The 21,724-nt window shown below is 40.1% G+C and overlaps 1 protein-coding gene across 3 annotated transcripts in view; it reads right to left on the reverse strand.

Annotated features, from left to right (window-relative positions):
• Positions 1 to 387: 387 nt before the first annotated feature.
• tunar (TCL1 upstream neural differentiation-associated RNA) overlaps positions 388 to 21,724 on the reverse strand; it is a 118,940-nt gene continuing 97,603 nt past the window's right edge. The window contains exons 7-8 of one of the 3 annotated variants that reach the window (XM_089004236.1): positions 10,345 to 10,641; positions 388 to 3,795 (exon numbers count right to left, since the gene is read on the reverse strand). In XM_089004236.1, the coding sequence (XP_088860362.1) occupies positions 3,610 to 3,795; positions 10,345 to 10,374 (216 nt within the window). In that variant the 5' untranslated portion in view covers positions 10,375 to 10,641 and the 3' untranslated portion in view covers positions 388 to 3,609. Of the gene's footprint in view, positions 3,851 to 10,344; positions 10,729 to 21,724 lie in introns of those variants that run through there. The other 2 variants (XM_089004238.1, XR_016115975.1) reach the window with 2 other exon arrangements.

Here is a 21,724-nt window from a genome sequence, read left to right on the forward strand (position 1 = left end):
AAGACACAAAAGAAAATTAGGGTCGAGCAGAAGAAGGAGATCATCCAAAAACACAAACCAGGTGTGCGTTTGTGTGACTTGGCGTCCTAGTACCAGTACGCTACGTGTGGCCAAGGGTGCTTCTGTGTTGTCTCAGCAACGGTCAAAGGCAATAGAAGAGGTTGAAACGAAACGAAGTTGATTAACGAAAAGCTGCTAGCAGGGGACAGTGTGAGTGAAGGTATTATCACAGATAAAGCACGGCAACTTCACTCGGATATCATCAAGAGGCAACTACATCAACGGCCATCACAAAGGTCAATAAAACGACTTTATTATATAGTACAATTTATTTCTTTAATTACAATACAATAGCACATTTATTAATGATAATACATTTTATTTATAAGCGCCTTTCAAAACTCTCATGGTCACTTTACAGTCATAAAATAAGGTATATTTTGTGTAGTTTCAAGGCTTTTTTAGGAGGAAATTATGTTTTATGGGGACCTGGGAACGGATTATTCTCATTTTTAATGGGTTCTTATGGGAAATAAATTTTGGCAGACAAACTTTTTGCCTTACACACACTTGCTGGGAAACAATAAAGTGTGTAAGCTGAGGTATCACAGTATATAATAAAGGCACAGAGAAAAAACAAACAAAAGAGGGGGAAGAAAAAAAGAAAAAACAAAAAAAAAACAGAGAAGAGAAAAAAGAACAAAAGAGAGGAAGGATAAAAGACAGAAGAGAGAAAAGAGCGAAAAAGACAGAGAGAAAACAGATAAAAGAGGGAGGAAAAACAGAAGAGAGAGAAAAGAGACAGAGAAAAAGAAAAGGGAGTGAGTAAAACAGAAAAAAAGAGAGAAAAAGTGAGAGTGAGCAAAAGAGCCTCTTTTTCTCCCACTCTTTTCTTTGTCCCTTTTTTCTCTCTTTTTCAGCCCACACATTTTTACATCTACCTCATTAAAAACACACAATCTTTAACAAATGAATGTTAGTTTTATCATTCCATACTGCCACATTCACATGTAATATTTTACATTGATGACAGCGAGGTTTGCTGAGCAATCACAATCAGAACATCCTTGAACACGAACATCACTTTATTTCTTGGATGTTTTCTTTTACAAAAAAAGTCACAAGTCAAATTTCATATCAGACCCTCGACCGAAACAGCAGGATAGCATCAACACATTTCTGAAAAATAGCTTTAAAGGACAACCGACGTCTGCGGACAAGTTGTGTCCATAGTTTGTAAAATGGCTTCAAATGACTTCTACTGAGCGTATTTTACAAAGATTCCACCTAGCTATATTTTACGTTTTAAGACTGCCGCTGAATATTCCGCAAGTCTAGTTTTTGAGTTGGTGACGAGTCCTTGCCCTACGTCACTGATGGAACGCCCCTGACTGAGAAAGAACACATTGCAGCAGTCCTTTCATCACGTCAATGCATTTTGCGGTACTTTGTTTGGTCTGAAAACTTCCTGTTGATCCGTGTTGATGGCGAAATTAGAAGGAAAACATAAATAACGCGATGGTGAATCCTTGTGTGTTGTGACAAACATTTTGAGCCCATGTATTATTATTACACACAGAGCTTTGTCGCCATTTTCTGCCTATTTTGGGTGCGACATTTCCCCCCCTATTGCCTGAAAATGACACGGAAGAACTTCTTTAATCGATTGCAAACACGTATGCTTTCCTCTTCAGAACTATTTGAATCATATTCATAACTGGATGAGTAACAAGAAAGCATATTCTCCGAATTTGAAGCCATTGTTTTGATTCTCGAGCAATGCAAGACGTCTTGGCGTGACACCACGAACAAGGGGGTGGGGCCTTCTGAAACTGGCCACTTCCTGTTTCGATTTTTTCGACTTTCATCACAGTTTTAGTCATTTTTATTGGTGTTTTGCATTTGACTAAAAATATCACACAGCGTGTTTTGGGTATTTTAGATGCTATCAAACGTTTTTCTGATGTCAGCGAGGAAACAAAAACATGATGTCGGTTGTCCTTTAAGCAAAGAGAAAATCAATCGCGGTGATCCTTCAAGAATACATTCAGAGTTTGGGATGCGTCTGTGTGCTTAACGGAGGCTTTCCCTTTTTCAATGAAAACCCTTGATTGATTCCCATTAGAAGTCGTGCGGCAGTCGAATCAGGATGCTGCTTTCTCCCGTAAACACGTCCCCCTGGTTGGTGAAATTGTGCCTCCTTGAGAGTTAACCTTATAGTGAGAGACAAAAGAGGCATCAGGCACTTTTTGAATTCATGAGTTTTTGTTTTGGGGGGATGGGGGGGGGAGGTGATGTCACCTCCATGACCAATTTAGGCTTTTTGCTTTAAGCCGCTAGACTTGCAGTAAGACTTCAAAGTCAAAAAGCCCCCAAATATCGATGCAATTAGGAATCCCAAAATATGCCTTGCTGTTCAAGAAGTCATTATGGAGTATGTCAGAATATTTCACGAGATTTTCTCACCAGTTTAACAGTTAACTCATTCACTGCCATTCCCAAATTTCTTCGGCAATTGAAAATATGACGTAGAGCGCCATTCCCGAATTTGTTTGGGTTTTGTTTTTTCATGCTTAGGTGCCGATAATGCGCTGGCCATGGCCACTGGCAATGTTTTTTCTTTTTTCAATAAGGGGGCAGCATTTCCTTTTTTTTCCATGTTAGCGCTTTGTTCCAGCTTCGCCTGTTGTTAAAGCGCTATATAAAAGTTAATTCATAAATTATACTGTATGGGTGTGGAGTTATCTGAGGCAAATGTTGCCCCCTTGCCAGAGGTCTGACCAGTGCTTTATCGGCACCCCCACAAGAAAAAAATAACAAACAAAAAAAACGAACAAATTTGGGAATGGTGCTCAACGTCACACTTTTCAATTCCCAAATTAATACAGGGATGGCTGTGAATGAGTTCAATAAATGACAATAAAATGTAATAAATGAATAAAAATATGAATAGAGGAATTGGCTCACGAGCCTTGACTTTGACCTGTGGTATACACTGTTGAGAGATGAACGCGCACACACGCACGCACGCACGCACGCACACACACACACACACACACACACACACACACACACACACACACACACACACACACACACACACACACACACACACACACACACACACACACACACACACACACACACGCACACGCACACACACACACACACCCACGCACCAGCCACAGTTCTTCCTGAAAAACAATTTAAGGAAACTTCAAATATATTGAAACTGAACTGCTCTCTTTCCACAAGTCAATTCAGAATTACTGTAAACTCCTCGAGAAAAAGTCTGTTTGTTTGACATTGTTCATTCCGCACAATAAAATGCGAAACACGTAACAATATATCGTGGTATAAAATGTATTTTTATTTCTTTTCCCACAAGTCATTGCGAATCTTCGTGATGCATCCGAGGAGAGGCGCTATTTTTAAAACATTTTTTTAAGTCACCATTGGCCTCGTCCTTTTCATACATTCAACCCAATAATCCGCATATTTGCACTCCCAGTCTTAGAACCCCCTCCCTGATCCTCTTCCCGATGTTCATCCGCCGACCGGTCGCCCCCACCTGGGCGGCCATTGGCTACTATTGATCTGCGAAGGGTTCTACAAGGTGGTGTAGATGTAGACAAAGATGATGACCAACAAGTTAAGAACGGTCCCGATGATGCCCAACATGGCCAAGATGGTCTCCTCCTTGCTTTCTTTGTCTTGGCTTCCTCTTTCCTCATCGCTGTAGACTGAGTTGATCATTTTCCCCGGAAGCATCTGGAGTTTGCGCCTCACACCGCTCTGCAGTCAACACACAACGTGTAATATCCCATTTGATGTTTTAAATAGAAACATTCTGCCGACAAAAAAAAAACAACAAACCCAAAGGTCAAAAAACCATGGTGCAGATATCATGTATACGACAATATACAATAAAACCATAAATTAAGAACATTAAGAACTTGACTGGTACTCGTAAGAGGGAACATTTAAATATTTGACAACAAATAAAATGATCTTAAAAAGAAGTGTAAAATATATCGGGAGCCAGTAAAGGGATGACAGAGACCAGGGGTGTCAAAGTCATTTTTTGCCGCGGGCCACATTGTAGTTATGGTTTCCTCTCGAGGGCCGTTATGAATTTGGGGAACCCATTAGAATGTTTAAATCCCTTCAAATATTACATATAGAGCACACAGCAAATTAATGAATAACTCGTTTTCAAATCTGAAGTCAAGAATAATGACTTTTATTGTGGTTGACATCCAAAAATATGAAATTTTGGCTCAGATTTTAGCAATCATCATGGAATTTAACAAGTTTGAATTGCTTTCGCGGGCCGAAAAAAAAAAATGATGTGGTGGGCCGGATTTGGCCCGCGGGCCTTGACTTTGACACTTGTGCCATAGACGGAGTTATATGCTCCCTCTTATGAGTACCATTCAAAAGGTGAGTCGCAGCATTCTGAACCAACTGGAGACGCTTAATGGAGGATTAGCTGACGCCAAAGTAAAATGCATGTCACAAAACAAATAAAAGAACAAAAAATTGGGGCTTTTCGGGGGCTGAAATCAACAACTTTTCTTTTTGTTTTTATGGAACAGAATTAAATAACCTGGACAGACACACGCCACCCCAATTTGCAAGTAGCAAATAACTTCACCGTCGTTTTGCCTCTCGCATGTTAAGCCGCCGCCTTAGCGCCGTCATGTTTTATTCACAACGGCGAGAAATATTTTCCCATCAAAAATAAATTACGGTGAGGCGTTTTTCTTGAATAGAATATCAGACATTTTCTCCATTGAGGGTGTGGCTTTGACATACGATTTCTGCTGGAGACGGTTTTGCATGAAGCACCGTTTGTAGCCACTAAAAACGACGCCAGGCAACAGATTTTCAAATAGTTCTGCATGATTTTTTTTCATGGAGTCTGCAGTGAGGAGTGTACAAAAGGTATCTTTTGTATGCCTTTTTTTCTTGTTCTATCCCAGAGGCGCAGCAGTTTGTGCAAGTCGACATCAGAAAAATTCTCCGGAGATTCGTGTTTTCTCTTTGCAGGTCAGTGGGTTGCACACGGCGACTGTCGGCGGCAAAAGCTTGTCGGCTGATAGCGGACTAAAAATAGGCTTGCTGACAGCAAGTGGAACAATAATTAAATAATCGGCAATACATATGCACCTCAATGCTCGCAACCACTCATTCGATGACAATGAGGTTAAAATCTTAGCAAAAGAAAATAGATGGTTTGAAAGGGGAGTAAAAGAAGCTATTTTCATAAGACAGCAAAATCCTTCCCTAAACCGCCATGGTGGGGTGAGGTTCAATTTGATCGTTCGTAGAACAGACTGCTTAAGCAACATAGGCTTAGTTATGCTGATAAGGTGATACCAGAGCAAATGGGGCAATCAGGCCAGTCGTAGACCTCATACTCAGGCAGGACAATAGAAGTAATCAGTGGAGCCGCAGGGAGTAGTCCTCTGCTCCCCCAAACCTGAGAGCAGGGACTAATCATAGCAGAGTCCGGCACCACCAAGTCTGTACAGAAGAGATATATATAGGGCCAAAACTACCAGTAAGACTTTGCTGACGAAGCATCTTGGATAAGAAGCGAAACGTCCGACACCTTCAAAGAAGTACAGATGACGGCTGAAGAAATATTTTCATTAATAAATAATGAAATAATAATAAAAAAAGATAAACTAGACATATTTTGGCCATGAACGCAAGGACTGTCCGTATTTGCCATATAAAAGTCTTACTTTCTCCACATGAAGCTTTTAAATTAACTTCGAAGTACAGTGATACCTCATCTTACAAACTTAATTGGTTCCCAGAAATGTGTGTAAGGCAAAAAGTTTGTCTTGCCAAACATTTATTTCCCATAAAAAACATTAAAAATGAGAGTAATCCATTCCCAGGTCACTATAAAACAAAATTTTCAACTAAATAAGTCTTAAAAGTACACAAAATATACATTATTTTTATTTATTTATTGTAATTAAAGAAATACATTGTACATTGTTTTTTCTTTGCACGATTTTCTCATGCAAAGTATGTGCTTTTTGTATGTCACAATTTTGTGTGATACAAAATATTTGAATATTTTTTTCGATATTTAATATATGAACATGAAATTGATCCAGTCTGGAAAAAAAAAAAAAACCTTAGGCGGGTGCAAGATCGTTTTCCTCCTCTGGCAATCACTCCGATTGATTTGACTTTTCCCCATCCGGAAGAATTACGGAGGATTCCGTTATACTCTCTTTATTGATTGCTCCCTGTCAATCATCAGCTCATTTGAACACTCTCATGCCTGATTAATCCGATCGTTGTCAAGGCCGCTCAACTCTTTCTTTTTTTCCCTGAGTTATTATCCTTCCGAGACTGTGATGGCGCCTGTGCAGCAACAAGCTCGCAGGCATTTCAAACAAAAACAAGATTAAAAAAATAAGAGAGAGAGAGAGCAGACACAAAAAGTGATGCCAAACAACAAATCCCAACACTACCGTACTAGTAGTACCAACTACTACCGCTGGCTTGCGCCTAATAGAAGCTAACATCCGCAGATCAGTGGAGAGTGAAACCGTTTGCCACGTGAATAATCGCCCGCATGTCAAACAAGAGGGGGGTCCCAGATGCTAACGCGATCCGACAAGGCACGCTCGCTCTCGGCGTTGCGAAATGCGCATGCAGGTGCACGTCCACGCCGACACACTTGAAGATTCGAAAACATCTCTTACTGTCAACCGGAATCAAGAGCTAAGACGAGATAACATTTGAAAATGATTTTTGGAAAATAAAATACAACTGGCTAGGTGTGGATACGAACATGGCCAAGTGAACATCTCCACTAATAACCCAGGCTTCATTTAGCTCCTCGGCAAGATGCAAAGATTGTTTCTCAGTCAAGATGGGGTACATTAATTCAACACTTTACAAGATGGACCACATCAATTTAACAATAACTCTGTTTTTTACAAAGATCTTGTTATCTTCAAGGATTCTCTCAGAAAAATAAAAAGCTAACGGATACATTTGTAGTTGGTGAAACATGAAAATGGAGGGCATTACAAGATGTGTCACCAAATTTGGATACTGCAGATTGCAAAAGGGCTAACTGGAGTTTGATACACACTTGTGAAATGACCAGTGGTGGGCCGTCAGGGCCTGCAAAGCCTTCTCTGCTGGCCTAAAAATGACAATCACAGACTAATGTGAATTATGATTTGTCCATGAATTCTTGTTAAATAATTCCAAATTGTCTTTCAGTTTCCTTTCGTTACTTTTCCACAGATGTGTGTTTTCGTATTTAAGCTTTTAACCAATCACATTTCAGACATCATTTGTTCCCAGTCTCAAAAATCTACATTGACGCCTTCACAATCAGTTCTGCAGGCATAAAAATCAATGTCGATGAAACTGTTGCTTTAACCAATCAGAGTTTGAGTTGGAAACCCAGGGCGTGCTGGAAGGCGCTGGCAATGTCAAATTGTGATTGGCTAGTCACATGATTGGCTAGTAACTAGTTAATCATAGTATCACTAACCACTAGGTGATTAGAGCATACTGGCCAGAGCTAGCACACCTGAACAAATTCGAGAATTGCACTCCATCTCACATTTTCAATTCTCGAATTTGGAAATGGCAGTGAATTAAGTTAAGATAGCTGAAATAAAAAAAAAAATAAAAAATAAAAATAAAAATAAACGTGAAACACAGAATGGCTCTGTGAAATTTCAATTCATTGCTGTTCTACTATATGTGAAGAACGTATGACAAGGTTGGCCCCCTACATTTTTAACGTGAGTCTTCAACCTTCAGTCACGTCTGAATCAGTCTGATTCTGATCAGCTGTGAGTGTGGTGTGATATTACTACATGTCCACTAGAGGGTGTCGTTGGCCAGGAAATAACTTGTGATCAAATTTTTTTTGATTGTAACAATTCTTAAGGTTCTGAATTTGCTTCATTTATTCCATTACAGATTGAGGAATGTCTGTGATTATAATTATCTTCTTTTCCTTTGTGCTTTTCCCTTCAGTGGTCGCCACTGCGAATCAGTGTCTGCCGTCTTCAGAGGTTTGATTGGCATGTTTGTTTTGGCCAAGCTTTTACGATTTTCAAATATGCTGGTGGGTAGTGCAGTGCTCCTTTGGAGGGATGTGGAGTTTGCATGGGTGTACTCTGGCTTCATCTCATTTACCATTTTTTTTGCCTTACAGAACAACCGACACCTCCAGACAAGTTGAGTCCATAATTTGTAAAATCACTTCAAATGACTTCTACTGAGCGTATTTTACAAAGATTCTACCGCATATAGCTATATTTTATTTATTAAGACTCGCACTGAATATTCAGGAAGTCTGTTGAGTTGATGAGTTGATGACGATGCCTGACGTCACGTCACGTCAGGAACGCCCCTGATCGAGAAAGCGACACACAATGCATTTTGCGGTACTTTGTTTGGTCTGAAAACGTCGTGTTTATGCGTATTGATGGCAAAATTAGAAGGAAAAACACATCAATAACGCAATGGTGAATCATTGGGGGTCGCACCAAGACTATCAATTGCGGAAACACCATACACAAGTGGACACAAATTTCCAGCAGACAAATCAGACCATTTCCAATGGAGCTTGGGCGCTATCTTGTGCATTTTCTGGGCGCTACATTGGAGTCCAGACGGCTTGAATTGATACGGAAGAACTTCTTTAATTGATTGCAAACATTTATGCTTTCCTCTTCAGAACTATTTGAATCATATTCATAACTGGATGAGTCGCAAGAAAGCATCTCCAACATCTCAACAGTAGGCAAAATGGAACTGTATAGTGCCACTTAGCAGTTTTTTTGACAACGATACTAGTGCAGCGTGTTCTACCGGAAACAAATTCCTTGTGTGTCCTACATACTTGGCAATAAAGATGATTCTGATTCTGATTCTGATTCTGATCTCCTCCGAATCTGAAGACATTGTTTTGATTCTGGAGAAGTCCTGGCGTGACGTCACAAACTGGGAGCGGGACTTTCTGAAAATCGCCAATTCGCAGCTCATTTTGTTGCAGTTTTAGCACACTTTAAGTAATTTTTCTTGGTGTTTTGCATTTGACTAAAAATATCAGCCTGCGTGTTTTGGGTATTTTACATGCTATGAAACGTTTTTCTGATGTCAGTTCGGAAACAAAAAAAAATGGTGTCGGTTGTCCTTTAAGTATCGATATCTGACAGCTCTGATAATTACTAGTATGGCTACTCACTCAAACCTAGTTATTAACAATAATTAAATTACTATTTCTTGAATCACCCCGAGAATAACGACCTACTTTTTACACAATGCAAAGTTGTTGTGCGTTGAGTAATTCAGGGCAATAGAAATACAAACAGAGAGGTTCTTGTAATCCACTGACGTTGGGCAGCACAGTGGAAGCATGCTTAGCACAACTAAGGTTCCGGGTTCAAATATCGGTCATAGTTTTCCTGATGGGAGGGTGACGGGGGGTTGAAACTGCATCGTCCATGATGTAGCAAAGGTAATGTGGGAAAAGTCATGGAGCCCCCCTTCCATGACTTTAATTGACGTCAATCCCCCCCCCCCCTCCCCCCTTGATTCAGGAAAGAGTAACTTTAACCTGTTAAGAGCAATGAATGACACAACGGGCACCACTCCCCAGGCTCCTTTTTCATTTTTTTGATAATAATAATAATCATTGTCATAATAATAATAATAATAATAATAATAATAATAATAATAACAACAACAAAAACAACAATACTAATACTAATACTCATACTCATACTAATACTAATCATCGTCATAATAATAATAATAACAACAAAAACAACAATACTAATACTAATAATAATCATCGTCATAATAATAATAATAATAATAATAATAATAATAATAATAACAACAACAAAAACAACAATACTAATACTAATACTCATACTCATACTAATACTAATCATCGTCATAATAATAATAATAACACCAACAAAAACAACAATACTAATACTAATATTAATACTAATATTAATACTAATACTAATACTAATACTAATACTAATAATAATCATTGTCATAATAATAATAATAATCATTGTCATAATAATAATAATAATAATAATAATAATAATAATAATAATAATAATAATAATGAAATTCATTTATAAGCACCTTTCAAAACTCTCAAGGATACTTTACAGTCACAGGTAAGTTTACCCTCATGAACAAGTTAATCCCCAAAAAAGCTAGCCTGACTCATGGTGTCAATGTTTCTTTTGTGAGGTACACAGAACCTCACACCATACACAAATTCACCCCCCACGACGATTCAGTAAGCAGACCTACCTTGCAAAGTATCAGGAAAAAGACGGACATGCCGGAGGCAGCCACTTCCCACGAGCGCTCAGACAACTAAAGTGACAGCGGACCCCTGTCATCCTTCAGCGCAGGTGGGGAGCTCACAGATGGTTGGAACGCTCCCACTTGATTGTTTCCTCCCTCAACTCGTCTTTTTTTTGTCTGAGTGGAAGGATGATGTCGAGTTGACAAAAAGGACGACGGTTTCGTGTGGGCGGTGAGAAAGAGAGTGAAAGCGGAGATGTATTGGCTTTCAACACCCCCCTCGTTTTTTTGGTGTCAGTTCTGTAAAACAAACAAAGGACCTCAAATGAAAGACTTTTTCAATCAAACTTTGAAGCACCTTTTGTCAAGAGTGCTACGAAAGGCACCCGTCACTACATGCTGCTTTCAGACATGAGGCATGACCCCCCCCACCCCTATATTAATGCAGCTGTGGTTGCCGGGCAACGCACTCGAGGGGGTCTTTCTCTCTCTCTCTCTCTCTCTCTCTCTCTCTCTCTCTCTCACACACACACACACACACACACACACACACACACACACACACACACACACACACACACACACACACACACACACACACACACACACACACACACACACAGCCTGGCGACAAGAAGTGATTGTGACAGAGGCCACGATGAGGAGCGCAGTACTCTGGTCTGTTTGGAGGATGAGTGTGTGATGTGATGCGCAAGGGATGAACAAGATTGAAAAGGTAATCTAAATGTGGTTTGTATTTATTTATTTTGCAATTGAGATTTTTTATGTTATTATTATTAATATTATTATTATTATTATTATTATTATTATTATTATTAGAATTCTTTTTAATTTAATGAAACTAATTCACTGCCATTCCCAAATTTATTCAGGAATTGAAAAGCATGACATGGAGCGCCATTGTCGAATTTGTTCTGGTTTTGGTTTTTCTTGCGTGGGGGGTGCTGATAAAGCGCTGGTCAGATCTCTGGAATCGTTTTTTTTACCTTCCACTAGGGGGCAGTGTTTGCCTTTTGTACAGCCGCCCCCATTTCAAGCTCAGATAACTCCAGACCCATATAACTTTGGAATTCACTTTTTTCCTGATGAAAGAGGAGAGTCTGAGGTTTTTTAATGCTGCGTTAAATGTTTATACAGTCCTAAAACAAGGGAAGCCAAGACTTCCCTCTCCTCAGCCACTTCTTCTAGCGCGCCCTGGCGGATTGCGAGGCGTTCCCAAGCCAGCTGGTAGGCATAATCTCTCCAGTGTGTCCTGGGTCTTCCTTGGCGTCTCCTGCCAGTGGGGCATGCCCGGAACACCTGACCAGGGAGTCGTCCAGGAGGCATCCTAATCAGATGCCCGAGCCACCTCATCTGGCTCCTCTCAATGTGGAGGAGGAGCGGCCACTCCCGGATGAACGAACTTCTCACGTTATCTGTAAGGGAGAGCCCGGACACCTTACGGAGAAAGCTCATTTCATCCGCTTGTATCCGGGATCTGGTTCTTTCGATCACGACTCATAGCTCGTGACCATAGATGAAGGTTGGGACGTAGATCGACTGGTAAATTGAGAGCTTCACTTTTTGGCTCAACTCCTCCTTCACCACAACAGATCGGTACAAAGTCCGCATCACAACAGACGGCGCTCTGATCCGTCTGTCGGTCTCTCACTCCCTCCTCGCCTCATTCGTGAACAAGACTCCCAGATACTTAAACTACTCCACTTGGAGCAAGATCTCCTCCCTGACCCACAGAGGGCACTCCACCTTTTTCCGACTGAGAACCATTGTCTCATCCAACCGCTTCACATTCGGCTGAATGTGAACAGATGTATATACAGTTTATATTTTCACTTAATGCTTGGTCATCAGCTCCAAAATGCTCACATTGTGAACGCTTTCAAAATTTCAATTGCCACTCATTACCTCACTATAGCGCCATCCAACGCCAGCAACGTCCCGGGATATTTTACAAGGCAATGAAGTCCTCGGATGAATCGGCCGTCCTTTTCTCCTTTGCCTCACTTCACCTCTGCCAGACAAAAGGACGCCGGCTTTCAATGTTGTCTCTCAAGAAGAAGAAATGACTCACACAAAGGCCAGACTGAGCATTTCTCATTTGAAGACACTTTCGCGCCTTGAATATTTATTGTTCTTCATAAGCTCACACAAAACCGAACAGCGGCATCTTAGTGAGGGCACTTGCAGACGATTTTGTTCCAGGAGAATCTAATACGATCCAACACAAGAGTAGGATCATATTGTGCCTTGACAGAGCTTTTTTTTGTGTATATTTCAAGAGACATGTTTTGTTTTTGTTACCAGCAGCTATGTTTGAAACGTGAAACCGAACATGCGCTTTGTGCGCCAAATTACATGCAATGTCCAACAATTAAAAATAAAAAATAAATAAATAAATAAAATGGAGATGTAAAAATTGCGTCTGTGAAGTGGCGCCGTCGGCGTGCATAATGCGATATCTCACGGTGTCACGTCCTGCAAGGACATTAATGGCAATTAATCTGGCTTTCCATCAAATTTTGGGGACGAATCTGCAGTGCTCTGAATACATGCAGATAATCCATCGTGTCACAACAAGGTTGTTCCAACAAGCCGATATCGAAATAGCAGTGTGGAAACAGGCACTGGCACTTGTGTACATTTTTTTTGTTGACTCAATCATTTTCACTCGTTCCAGCTCATGATTTTCAGTACAGTGGCAAAAGAAAGTGGGAGGCCAATTTTCGGTCTTGGGACTGGACTCGCTTAGCTAAAACTTGTCTTAAAACTGAAAATTGATAGCTGACAAATGCGATGCAAGTCATGGCATCACACGGTGTAAAATCCGACTACAAAAGAAGGACCTTCCTTCCAACATCAGAGGAGATCTATTTAGAGGGGGTGACAACAAAAGCTCAAAATGTATGCTTGATAAGTGCGTTGAAGCAACCACGGAGAAAAGTGGCGAGGAAAATCCTTTGTTGTATAGAAACGCAGTGCACTGGGGAAAAAAAGGATTTGTCAAATAATAATAAAATACCTTGAAAACTCAAAAATTGGCCGGAGCTTCGTGCTGGTAATTCTAAAAAGCATCTGTGTCAAAGTCAAGGCCTGGGGGCCAAATCTGGCCTGCCACATCATTTTAATTCGACCCGCAAAGGCAAATCAAATTTGTGATATTCCATGATGCTTGGTAAAGTCCAAACCAAAATTTCAAATTGTCCCAAGTAAACCACAATAAAAATCATTAGTTTGACTTCAGATTTGAAACCTAGTTATTCATTCATTTGCTGTGCGCTCTATATGTAATATGTGGAGGGGATTAAACAATTTAATGGCTTCCCCATATTCATGATGGCCCCTGAGAGGAAACTAACTGCAATGTGACCCACGGCAAAAATGTGTCTAAAGCTAAGGTGCGAGGTAGCACATACCACAGGTCAAAGTTTCTAAAATGTGGAAAAATCATTCCTTATAATTCTATTTTTGGCAATGTTTAGCACATTGTGATCGTCTCCCGCCAGGCTCCTTTCATGACATCCACAAAACATGTAAATAATTCCGCTTATTTTTTCCCCGCATCTTACAAGGAATAAAGGTGTGTAATCGTTCTTTTGACAACAACAAAAAAACATTCAAGGATAAAAAAAATATTAAATACTAAATATAGCAAGCAAAATCCCTTCTGTTGGCAATGTTAAATTAGCTCATCTTTCAGCAGTGCCAATCGAATCTGGTTTAGTTCCTTTCACATGGACAAGCCGTGAATGTGTAAACACTCAACAAAGAAATTTAAAATGTCAATCAAGCATGAAGATAATACTTGGGAATAATTGTTAGCAGGATGATAAGTGGCTCCTGAGAAAAAAATCTTATCCCCATAAGTAATCCTTGAACTCCTTCAATTAGCTACCCTCATATATTTTCAGGATTATTGTACCGACAATTGGATGAGGTCTCTGAGGCATTTATTCTTGCTCTGGCCATCTTCATTTTTGGCACCCTTGGCACACGTATGAATTGAATCGATTTCAGAAGGTAGAGTCACATGTAGACTAAGATTCTATTAGAACAAGTTAACATTTAAAAAGTTTGAAGACATCGTTAGTTTAGCTGAAAGATGGTGACGAAAAACAGCTTTCTTAATCTTCTTCTTAATGCTTTTCGATTCTTGAATAAATTTGGGAATGGCAGCGAATGAGTTAATCTTAATTTTAATTTGCAGTCACGGAGACGGAAAAAAAACACTGCAGGTCAAACTGCCAAAAGTGTTTTGCAAAACACTTTAAGTAATAATAATAATAATAATAATACATTTAATTTACAAGCGCCTTTCTGAACACTCAAGGACACTTTACAACAAAGACAACACACAAAACAGTAAAATCATGCATAAAGCAATAAATAATAAAACAGCATAATAAATTAGACCATGTAAGCAAGTTTAAAGAGGTGGGTTTTCAGGTGAGATTTGAAAGTAGGAAGGGAGTCAATGTTGCGGATGTTGGGTGGAAGTGAGTTCCAGAGTTTAGGAGCGGAGCGGCTGAAAGCTCTGCACCCCATCGTTGTGAGACGGGCAGAGGGCGTGTAGAGGTGGAGGGAGGAAGAGGATCTGAGGGCCCGAGTAGGAACGGAGATTTGAATTAGGTCAGACAGATAGGGGGGGGCAAGGTTATGGATGGCTTTAAATGTAAACAGAAGTATCTTGAATTCAATACGGAGTTTAACAGGGAGCCAGTGGAGCTGTTGGAGGACAGGAGTGATGTGGTGAAATGAGGGGGTTTTTGTGATGATCCGGGCTGAGGAATTTTGGACTAGTTGGAGTTTATGGAGACATTTTTGATTGACCCCGAAAAGAAGTGAATTACAATAATCGATTCATTGGAAAAGATAAACTTCCCTAAAAGACTTTTTGTGGAGTAAGTGGAATTGGTAAACATCTCTTGCAAAACCCCAAAGAGGGATTGTCTCGGAGATCCAAATGAATGACCATGTAATGAGCAAGAAACACACATTTGCTCTTCTTCCATTTGTCTCTAAGACCGACCGTCCTTTCTTATTTGTCCTTCAGAAATATTCCGCCCTAAAAAAAATCAACTCCAAGGTTGTAACGTTTAGCACAGTGATCCTTGTATTTGTATTACTGGAGGAAATAAACAACAGTGCTTAGTCAGGATTGCTAACTGACTTTACAGACGCTCCTATACTTACGAACATTCGAGTTACAAAATACAACATACGAAGTACTCTCTCCAGTTGTCCATGTACATATCTTTATAGAACATGTATTTTATTCAATTTTTATTTTTCAGAACAAACCAATACAGGTTACTTATACAAGCCTGGAACATATTTATATAAACCTTAAACATACTTATACTGTATAAGCCTTAAAGTACAACCGACGCCTCCGGACAAATTGTGTCCATAATTTGTAAAATCACTTCAAATGACTTCTACTGAGCGTATTTTACAAAGATTCCACGGTATATAGCTATGTTTTACGTTTTAAGACACACGCTAAATATTCAGGGAGTCTTGTTTTCGAGTTGATGACGATGCCTGACGTCAGGTCACGTCTGGCACGCCCCTGACTGAGAAAGCGACACACAATGCATTTTGGGTACTATATTTGGTCTGAAAACTTCGTGTTGATGGCGAAATTAGAAGGAAAACACATATAACGTGATGGTGAATCGTTGTGTGTTGCACCAAGACTACTATTTGATACTAGTTGACACAAATTCCCAGCAGACAAATCAGCCCATTTCCAACGGAACTTGGGTGCCATCTTGTGCATTTTCCGGGACACTAGATTGCTGTCAGTGACGGCTCGAATTGATATGGGAGAACTCCTTTAATCGATTGCAAACATTTATGCTTTCCTCTTCAGAACTATTTGAATCATATTCATAACTGGATGAGTAATAAGAAAGCATCTTCTCCGAATCTGAAGCCAATGTTTTGATTCTAGAGCAAGGCAAGACGTCTTGGCGTGGTGTAACGAACAAGAGGGCGGGACCTTCTGAAACTCGCCATCCTGAGGTCATTTTGAAGTAGTTTTGGGACACTTTAACTTATTTTTATTGGTGTTTTGCATTTGACTAAAAATATGAGCCTGCGTGTTTTGGGTATTTTAGATACTGTAAGTTTTTCTGATGTCAGTTAGGAAACAAGAAAATGGTGTCGGTTGTCCTTTAAACATTCATTCAATACAAAATATAGCACTGAAGCAACATACGAACAAATTCACCTTATGAACGACCATTCGGAACGTATCTTGTTCGTAAGTTCGGGAGCGTCTGTATTTCTAAGTGGTTTGACTGAAAAAATTAATTCCATTCTTCGTGTGAATACATTCCAGACCAACTCCTATATCTTCAATATGTGTGGCATTTTATTATTAACATATTTTTGAAGATTCCCAGCTCAAATCAAGATGTAGTTGGAGATAAAGTGTGCCTGACATGGTCCAGCGGCATGACATCACTCATTGTAATTAGCCAACTACACGAGGGCAGAACGGAGGAAATGGACAAGAGTGAAATTTAAAGTCAACAAGATGATTTTTTTTTCAGTGGTGCCAGGAGACGGATGAGCTCCTATCGCAGACCGCGCCGTGCAAAAGCATTTTCGTCGGATGCGTCGCTCGGAATGCGATGCTGAGGAATTGGGGGGAAAAAGCGGGAATCCAAGGAAAGCCATTTAAGATTGACATTTGATTAAAGTCTCCTGATATTTGATCAAATAATACTAAATAAATAAACAAAAATTGAACCGCCGGACACACTGAAAAGGCAAAATCACTCAAAATGACTTGAAGTAATGCTTTTAGTCTCAATTGGCTAATGTCTGCAGCGGGCGCGCCCAGGACCAGGCATTTTGTTTTATTCGATTACAATTATTAAATGTGCAGCTTGGTAATCAAATAAGACACCGCCTGTGTACTGGAAGTTAGATTTGACTTCAGTTCGGGATTGTAGCAGTCCGCGATATTTGCCAGAAATTGCCGTTTACTGTAGATATACTGTATTTTTACATCAATGACTTGTTTCAATTATGAAGTGAACCTCACCTTTGGAAGGTTTTCAGCAGGAGGTGCACTGATGCCTGTCTGCCAAAGTGACAGAATAAAATTAGCCCTCCCCCTCGGAATTTTGTTGTTGCTGTGAAATTGATTACATTTTTCAAACATTCTTGGTTTATTATTTAGGCTTTTGTTAATATTTCTCATCTGAGAAAAATAATCTGGTTATTGATCACAAATTATAAATTTACATAAAAGTTCCTGAAAATAAATGTAGAATATCAAGAAAAAAGACATTAAAAACTTTTGTATGGTCTATAATATAAATATATTAACTTAACTTAACAAAAATGTGTCCACTCCAGTGCCAGGGTTTTTGTCATTGTCACTTGAAATGCAGGACCCAAAGAATACAGAATTTTAGGACCACATAAACATTAAATGCAGCGTTAGAAATCTTAGACTCTCTTCTTTCATCAGAAATAAGAGTTATGTAAAATTCATCTGAAGTTATCTGAGCTTGAAATGGGGGCAGCTGTACAAAATACAATGCAAGATATTGATTTATACGTTTAGCGCTTTAACAACAGCTGAAGCTGGAACAAAGCACTAACTGTCACGATTTGCAAGGTGGTGGGTGGTGGTGGTGGACCCCAAAAGTGCAGGCAGGAGGAAGGAACAGGGTGTATTTGACAAATTGAATTAAATAAAGTCGTCGGGAACAAAATCTTCAACAACAGTCATCAGAACAAAAAGGTCCAAAGTACCAAACAAAACCATGAGTAAAACTTGACAAGACGAAACAAACCTGACAGGGTGAAAGAAACAATGACCCGACACTGAATGGTCGTGCCACAAGTACTTTCAACTGCCACTGATTAAAACAACCAACACCTGTGCAGCTGCAGGCAGGGCTCTACAGTGCCACCCGTTGGTCGCAAACCAAAACGTGACATTAATATGAACAAAAGGCACATGCTGCCCCCTTGCGGAAGGTAAAAACATTACCAGAGGTCTGACCGGCGCTTTATTGGCCATTTATTTGGGAATGGCAGGGAATGAGTTAACTCTTCTCCACAGCCGCCATCCATTTGCACCAACGTGCCGAGAAAGCCAGGTACGATGCATCCCTGATAATGAGGCCCCACGAAACACCCGCACGTTCGCAGCGTCTCGAGGGACACATTGGGCGTAACGGCAAATGCCGCGCTGGAAAGAGAGACACCCTGGCGGCGGTTGGAAACTAATGAGAGCTTTGAAGGCGTTCAACATGAAAGCGTACGACAACGATTCGAATAGCTTGTACGGCTTTGGTGTTAAGCTACACGTCGAGATCATAAAGCGAAAAGGATGCTTCCAACTCTTAATGCATTCAAATGTCTTCGAGTTAGTGGAAAGCAAAGACAAGGCGTAGAAGTTTGGATTCTACGGCCTTGTTCATGATTCAGAAGGAGGTTCTTGGGGATCATCTTTTGTTCCCCGAGAGGATGCGTCGCTCAAAGCGCTCTCGCTAGCTTGCGGTAAACAAAACTTGAAATGTTTGTCGTTTCTCGCTAATCAATGGAAATCTGTTAAGTTCTTGGTACCCGAGTTCTTTTGTGAGTTGTTGAGTCTATCTGGCAACTTTTACAGACAAATGGGAAACGAGGCTCCCAAGTGAGGTATTGTTTAGGAAAATACCTTCACCATAAGCATTTATTACTTTTACTGTCAGTTTTTTTCATTGTCCGTCAAGTTTCAATGTAACTTTTTTTCCCCTATATTTATTTTTACCCCCACGTCCCTCCAACGGCAGTCTTGCCACCCGCCCCCATAAAACACAAGGTTCGAGCAATATATCACGTGTTATACAAAAACAAGGCCCTCACAGCTCAGGGCTACACAAAAATAGAGACGTCGGGAGCTCCGAGTTCTACCCCTTTTAAAATCTTTCAAAAATTATCAATTCGCTTATCCTTCCATGCACATCGTCTACAAAGACTTTTTTCCCCTCTCCATCCTGATGCAATAAAAAAGTCTCCTTCCTCTCTAAACAGACACATCGCTAATAAATAAAATATCTAATAATGAAGGAGACAACTGTTTTAGTTGGCAAGGTGTACAAGCGGTTTGCCCGTCCACCTCACATTGCAGAGGCGCGAGGTTTGATTCCAACACACGAAAGCCTCCTTGAAGTACTGTATTTTTCCGGTTTATAAGACGCATCCAAAAGTCTTGATTTTCTTCAAAAAATGACCCTATGCCTTGTACAACGGAGCACCTTATATGTGAAGTAATGAGCCACAACAAGTCTTGAAAGTACTGTAGTCAGTAGCTACCGACTGCATTTACGCCTGTAGAAGAAGTAGCGCGTAACCCCAACCTCTACTGTAGCGCCTTATAATGTGCTGTGCCTTATATGTGGAAAACTTTTATACATTTATAATATATTATATTTGGAAAACTTTTGTCATTCTTTGAAGGTGCACCATAGAGTCCGGTGCGCCTTAAATATGGAAAAAGTTAGAAAATACATCATTCATTGGAGGTGCGCCTTATACTTATATTTCATATAATCATGACCCCTCTTCTTTGTGAAGAGAAGCCTGCCTCGGATATTAATATTTATAGTTATTAATTATGTGAGGGGGATCGGTCACTTGTGACTTTGGTCATTGTGGCGCCCTTTAAAGAACAACCGACAAAATGTTTTTGTTTCCTAACTGACATCAGAAAAACGTTTTATAGCATCTAAACTACCCAAAACACGCAGGATGATATTTTTAGTGAAATGCAAAACACCAACAAAAATGACTTAAAGTGTCCCAAAACTACTTCAAAATGACCTCGGGATGGCGAGTTTCAGAAGGTCCCGCCGCCTTGTTCGTGACATCACGCCAGGACGTCTTCGCCTTGCTCTAGAATCAAAACAATGGCTTCAGATTTCGAGAAGATGCTTTCTTGTTACTCATACGGTTATGAATATGATTCAAATAGAAAATTGGTTCAAATAGGGAATTTGTGTCAGCCAGTATCAAATAGTAATCATTGTGCAACACACAATGATTCACCATCACGTTATTTATGTGTTTTCCTTCTAATTTTGCCATCAACATGGATCAACACGATGTTTTCAGACCAAACAAAGTACCCAAAATGCATTGTGTGTCGCTTTCTCGGTGAGGGGCGTTCCATCAGTGACGTCACGTCAGGAATCGTCACCAACTCGAAAACAAGACTTCCTGAATATTCAGCGTGCGTCTTAAAACGTAAAATATAGCTATATGCCGTGGAATCTTTGTAAAATATGCTCAGTAGAAGTCATTTGAAGTGATTTTACAAATTATGGACACAACTTGTCTGGAGGCATTGGTTGTCCCTTAAATGTAATGCTGAGAATACACGCAAAAAGCTTTTTGCTAATAAGAAATTAGGATCCACCGCAATTTGGGATTCTTGTTTGAGCATTCTTTCGAACTTCCTCTGCAGTGATTTGGAGGGTGTACTTTGTGGCTTTTGTTCAACTTGGATAATAGATTTATGAAACTCAGACAAAACCGCTTGGGGTGTTCTTTGGATTGCGTGGGGGGCGAAGTCGGGGGAGGGCGGCAAGATCAAAGCAGAAGCCGCATTGGCCAGAAGCACTACGAGCTTCATCTGCCCTCCAAATAATACGACCACAGCAGCCAATTAATGCATCAAAGCAATTCCACTGGATTCCAGCCAACCCCTCTGAAAATGTTTTTCGCTAAGATTTACGGGCACTCCTGGAAAAAAAAAATCCTAATTGAGTGACTCAAGGTATACCAACAGAGGCAATGTTGTCATTTTAATAAGTCTACTTTTAGCCATCCACCAATTAAAATTCCCCAAAGAAGATGACGTGTCTGTCAAGACGGAGCCTACCAGCTAATGATTCAGTCCCTTGACTGCTGAGAAGCTTTCAGTATTCTTGCATGGAGCGAAAATGCATACACGTTATTTATTGGCTTCTTTTTTCCTCTTTTTTTTAGCATCGAAGAATATACATGCAAGGGATGCCCTGACATTTATCGAGGTCTGTTTTGCCATCCCCTTATCGCATCACATGCCAATCAAAATACAAATCAGTCATCGTTAATCAGGTTGGATTGGATGAGCCTTTATTAGTCTGGCAGTGGAGAAATGCACATTTCCCAGCAGCAAAGTGTTGAAAGTAAGAGAAAAGGAAAGGAAGAAGTAGAAAAACAAAATGCAGGAGCTGCTGTAACGGCAGCCACTCTCGCGGCGCCATCTTAAAGTCAAAAACATCAATAAAAAACTAACAAACAATGTGCCACAACACAAAAGACACAGACAGTCATTCAATCTTAAGCACTTCCTGTACCCTCTTTAGTA

This window comes from Hippocampus bargibanti, linkage group LG09, assembly GCF_051943395.1.
Source record: "Hippocampus bargibanti isolate YZ-2025 linkage group LG09, ASM5194339v1, whole genome shotgun sequence".
Classification (NCBI taxonomy): Eukaryota; Metazoa; Chordata; class Actinopteri; order Syngnathiformes; family Syngnathidae; genus Hippocampus; species Hippocampus bargibanti.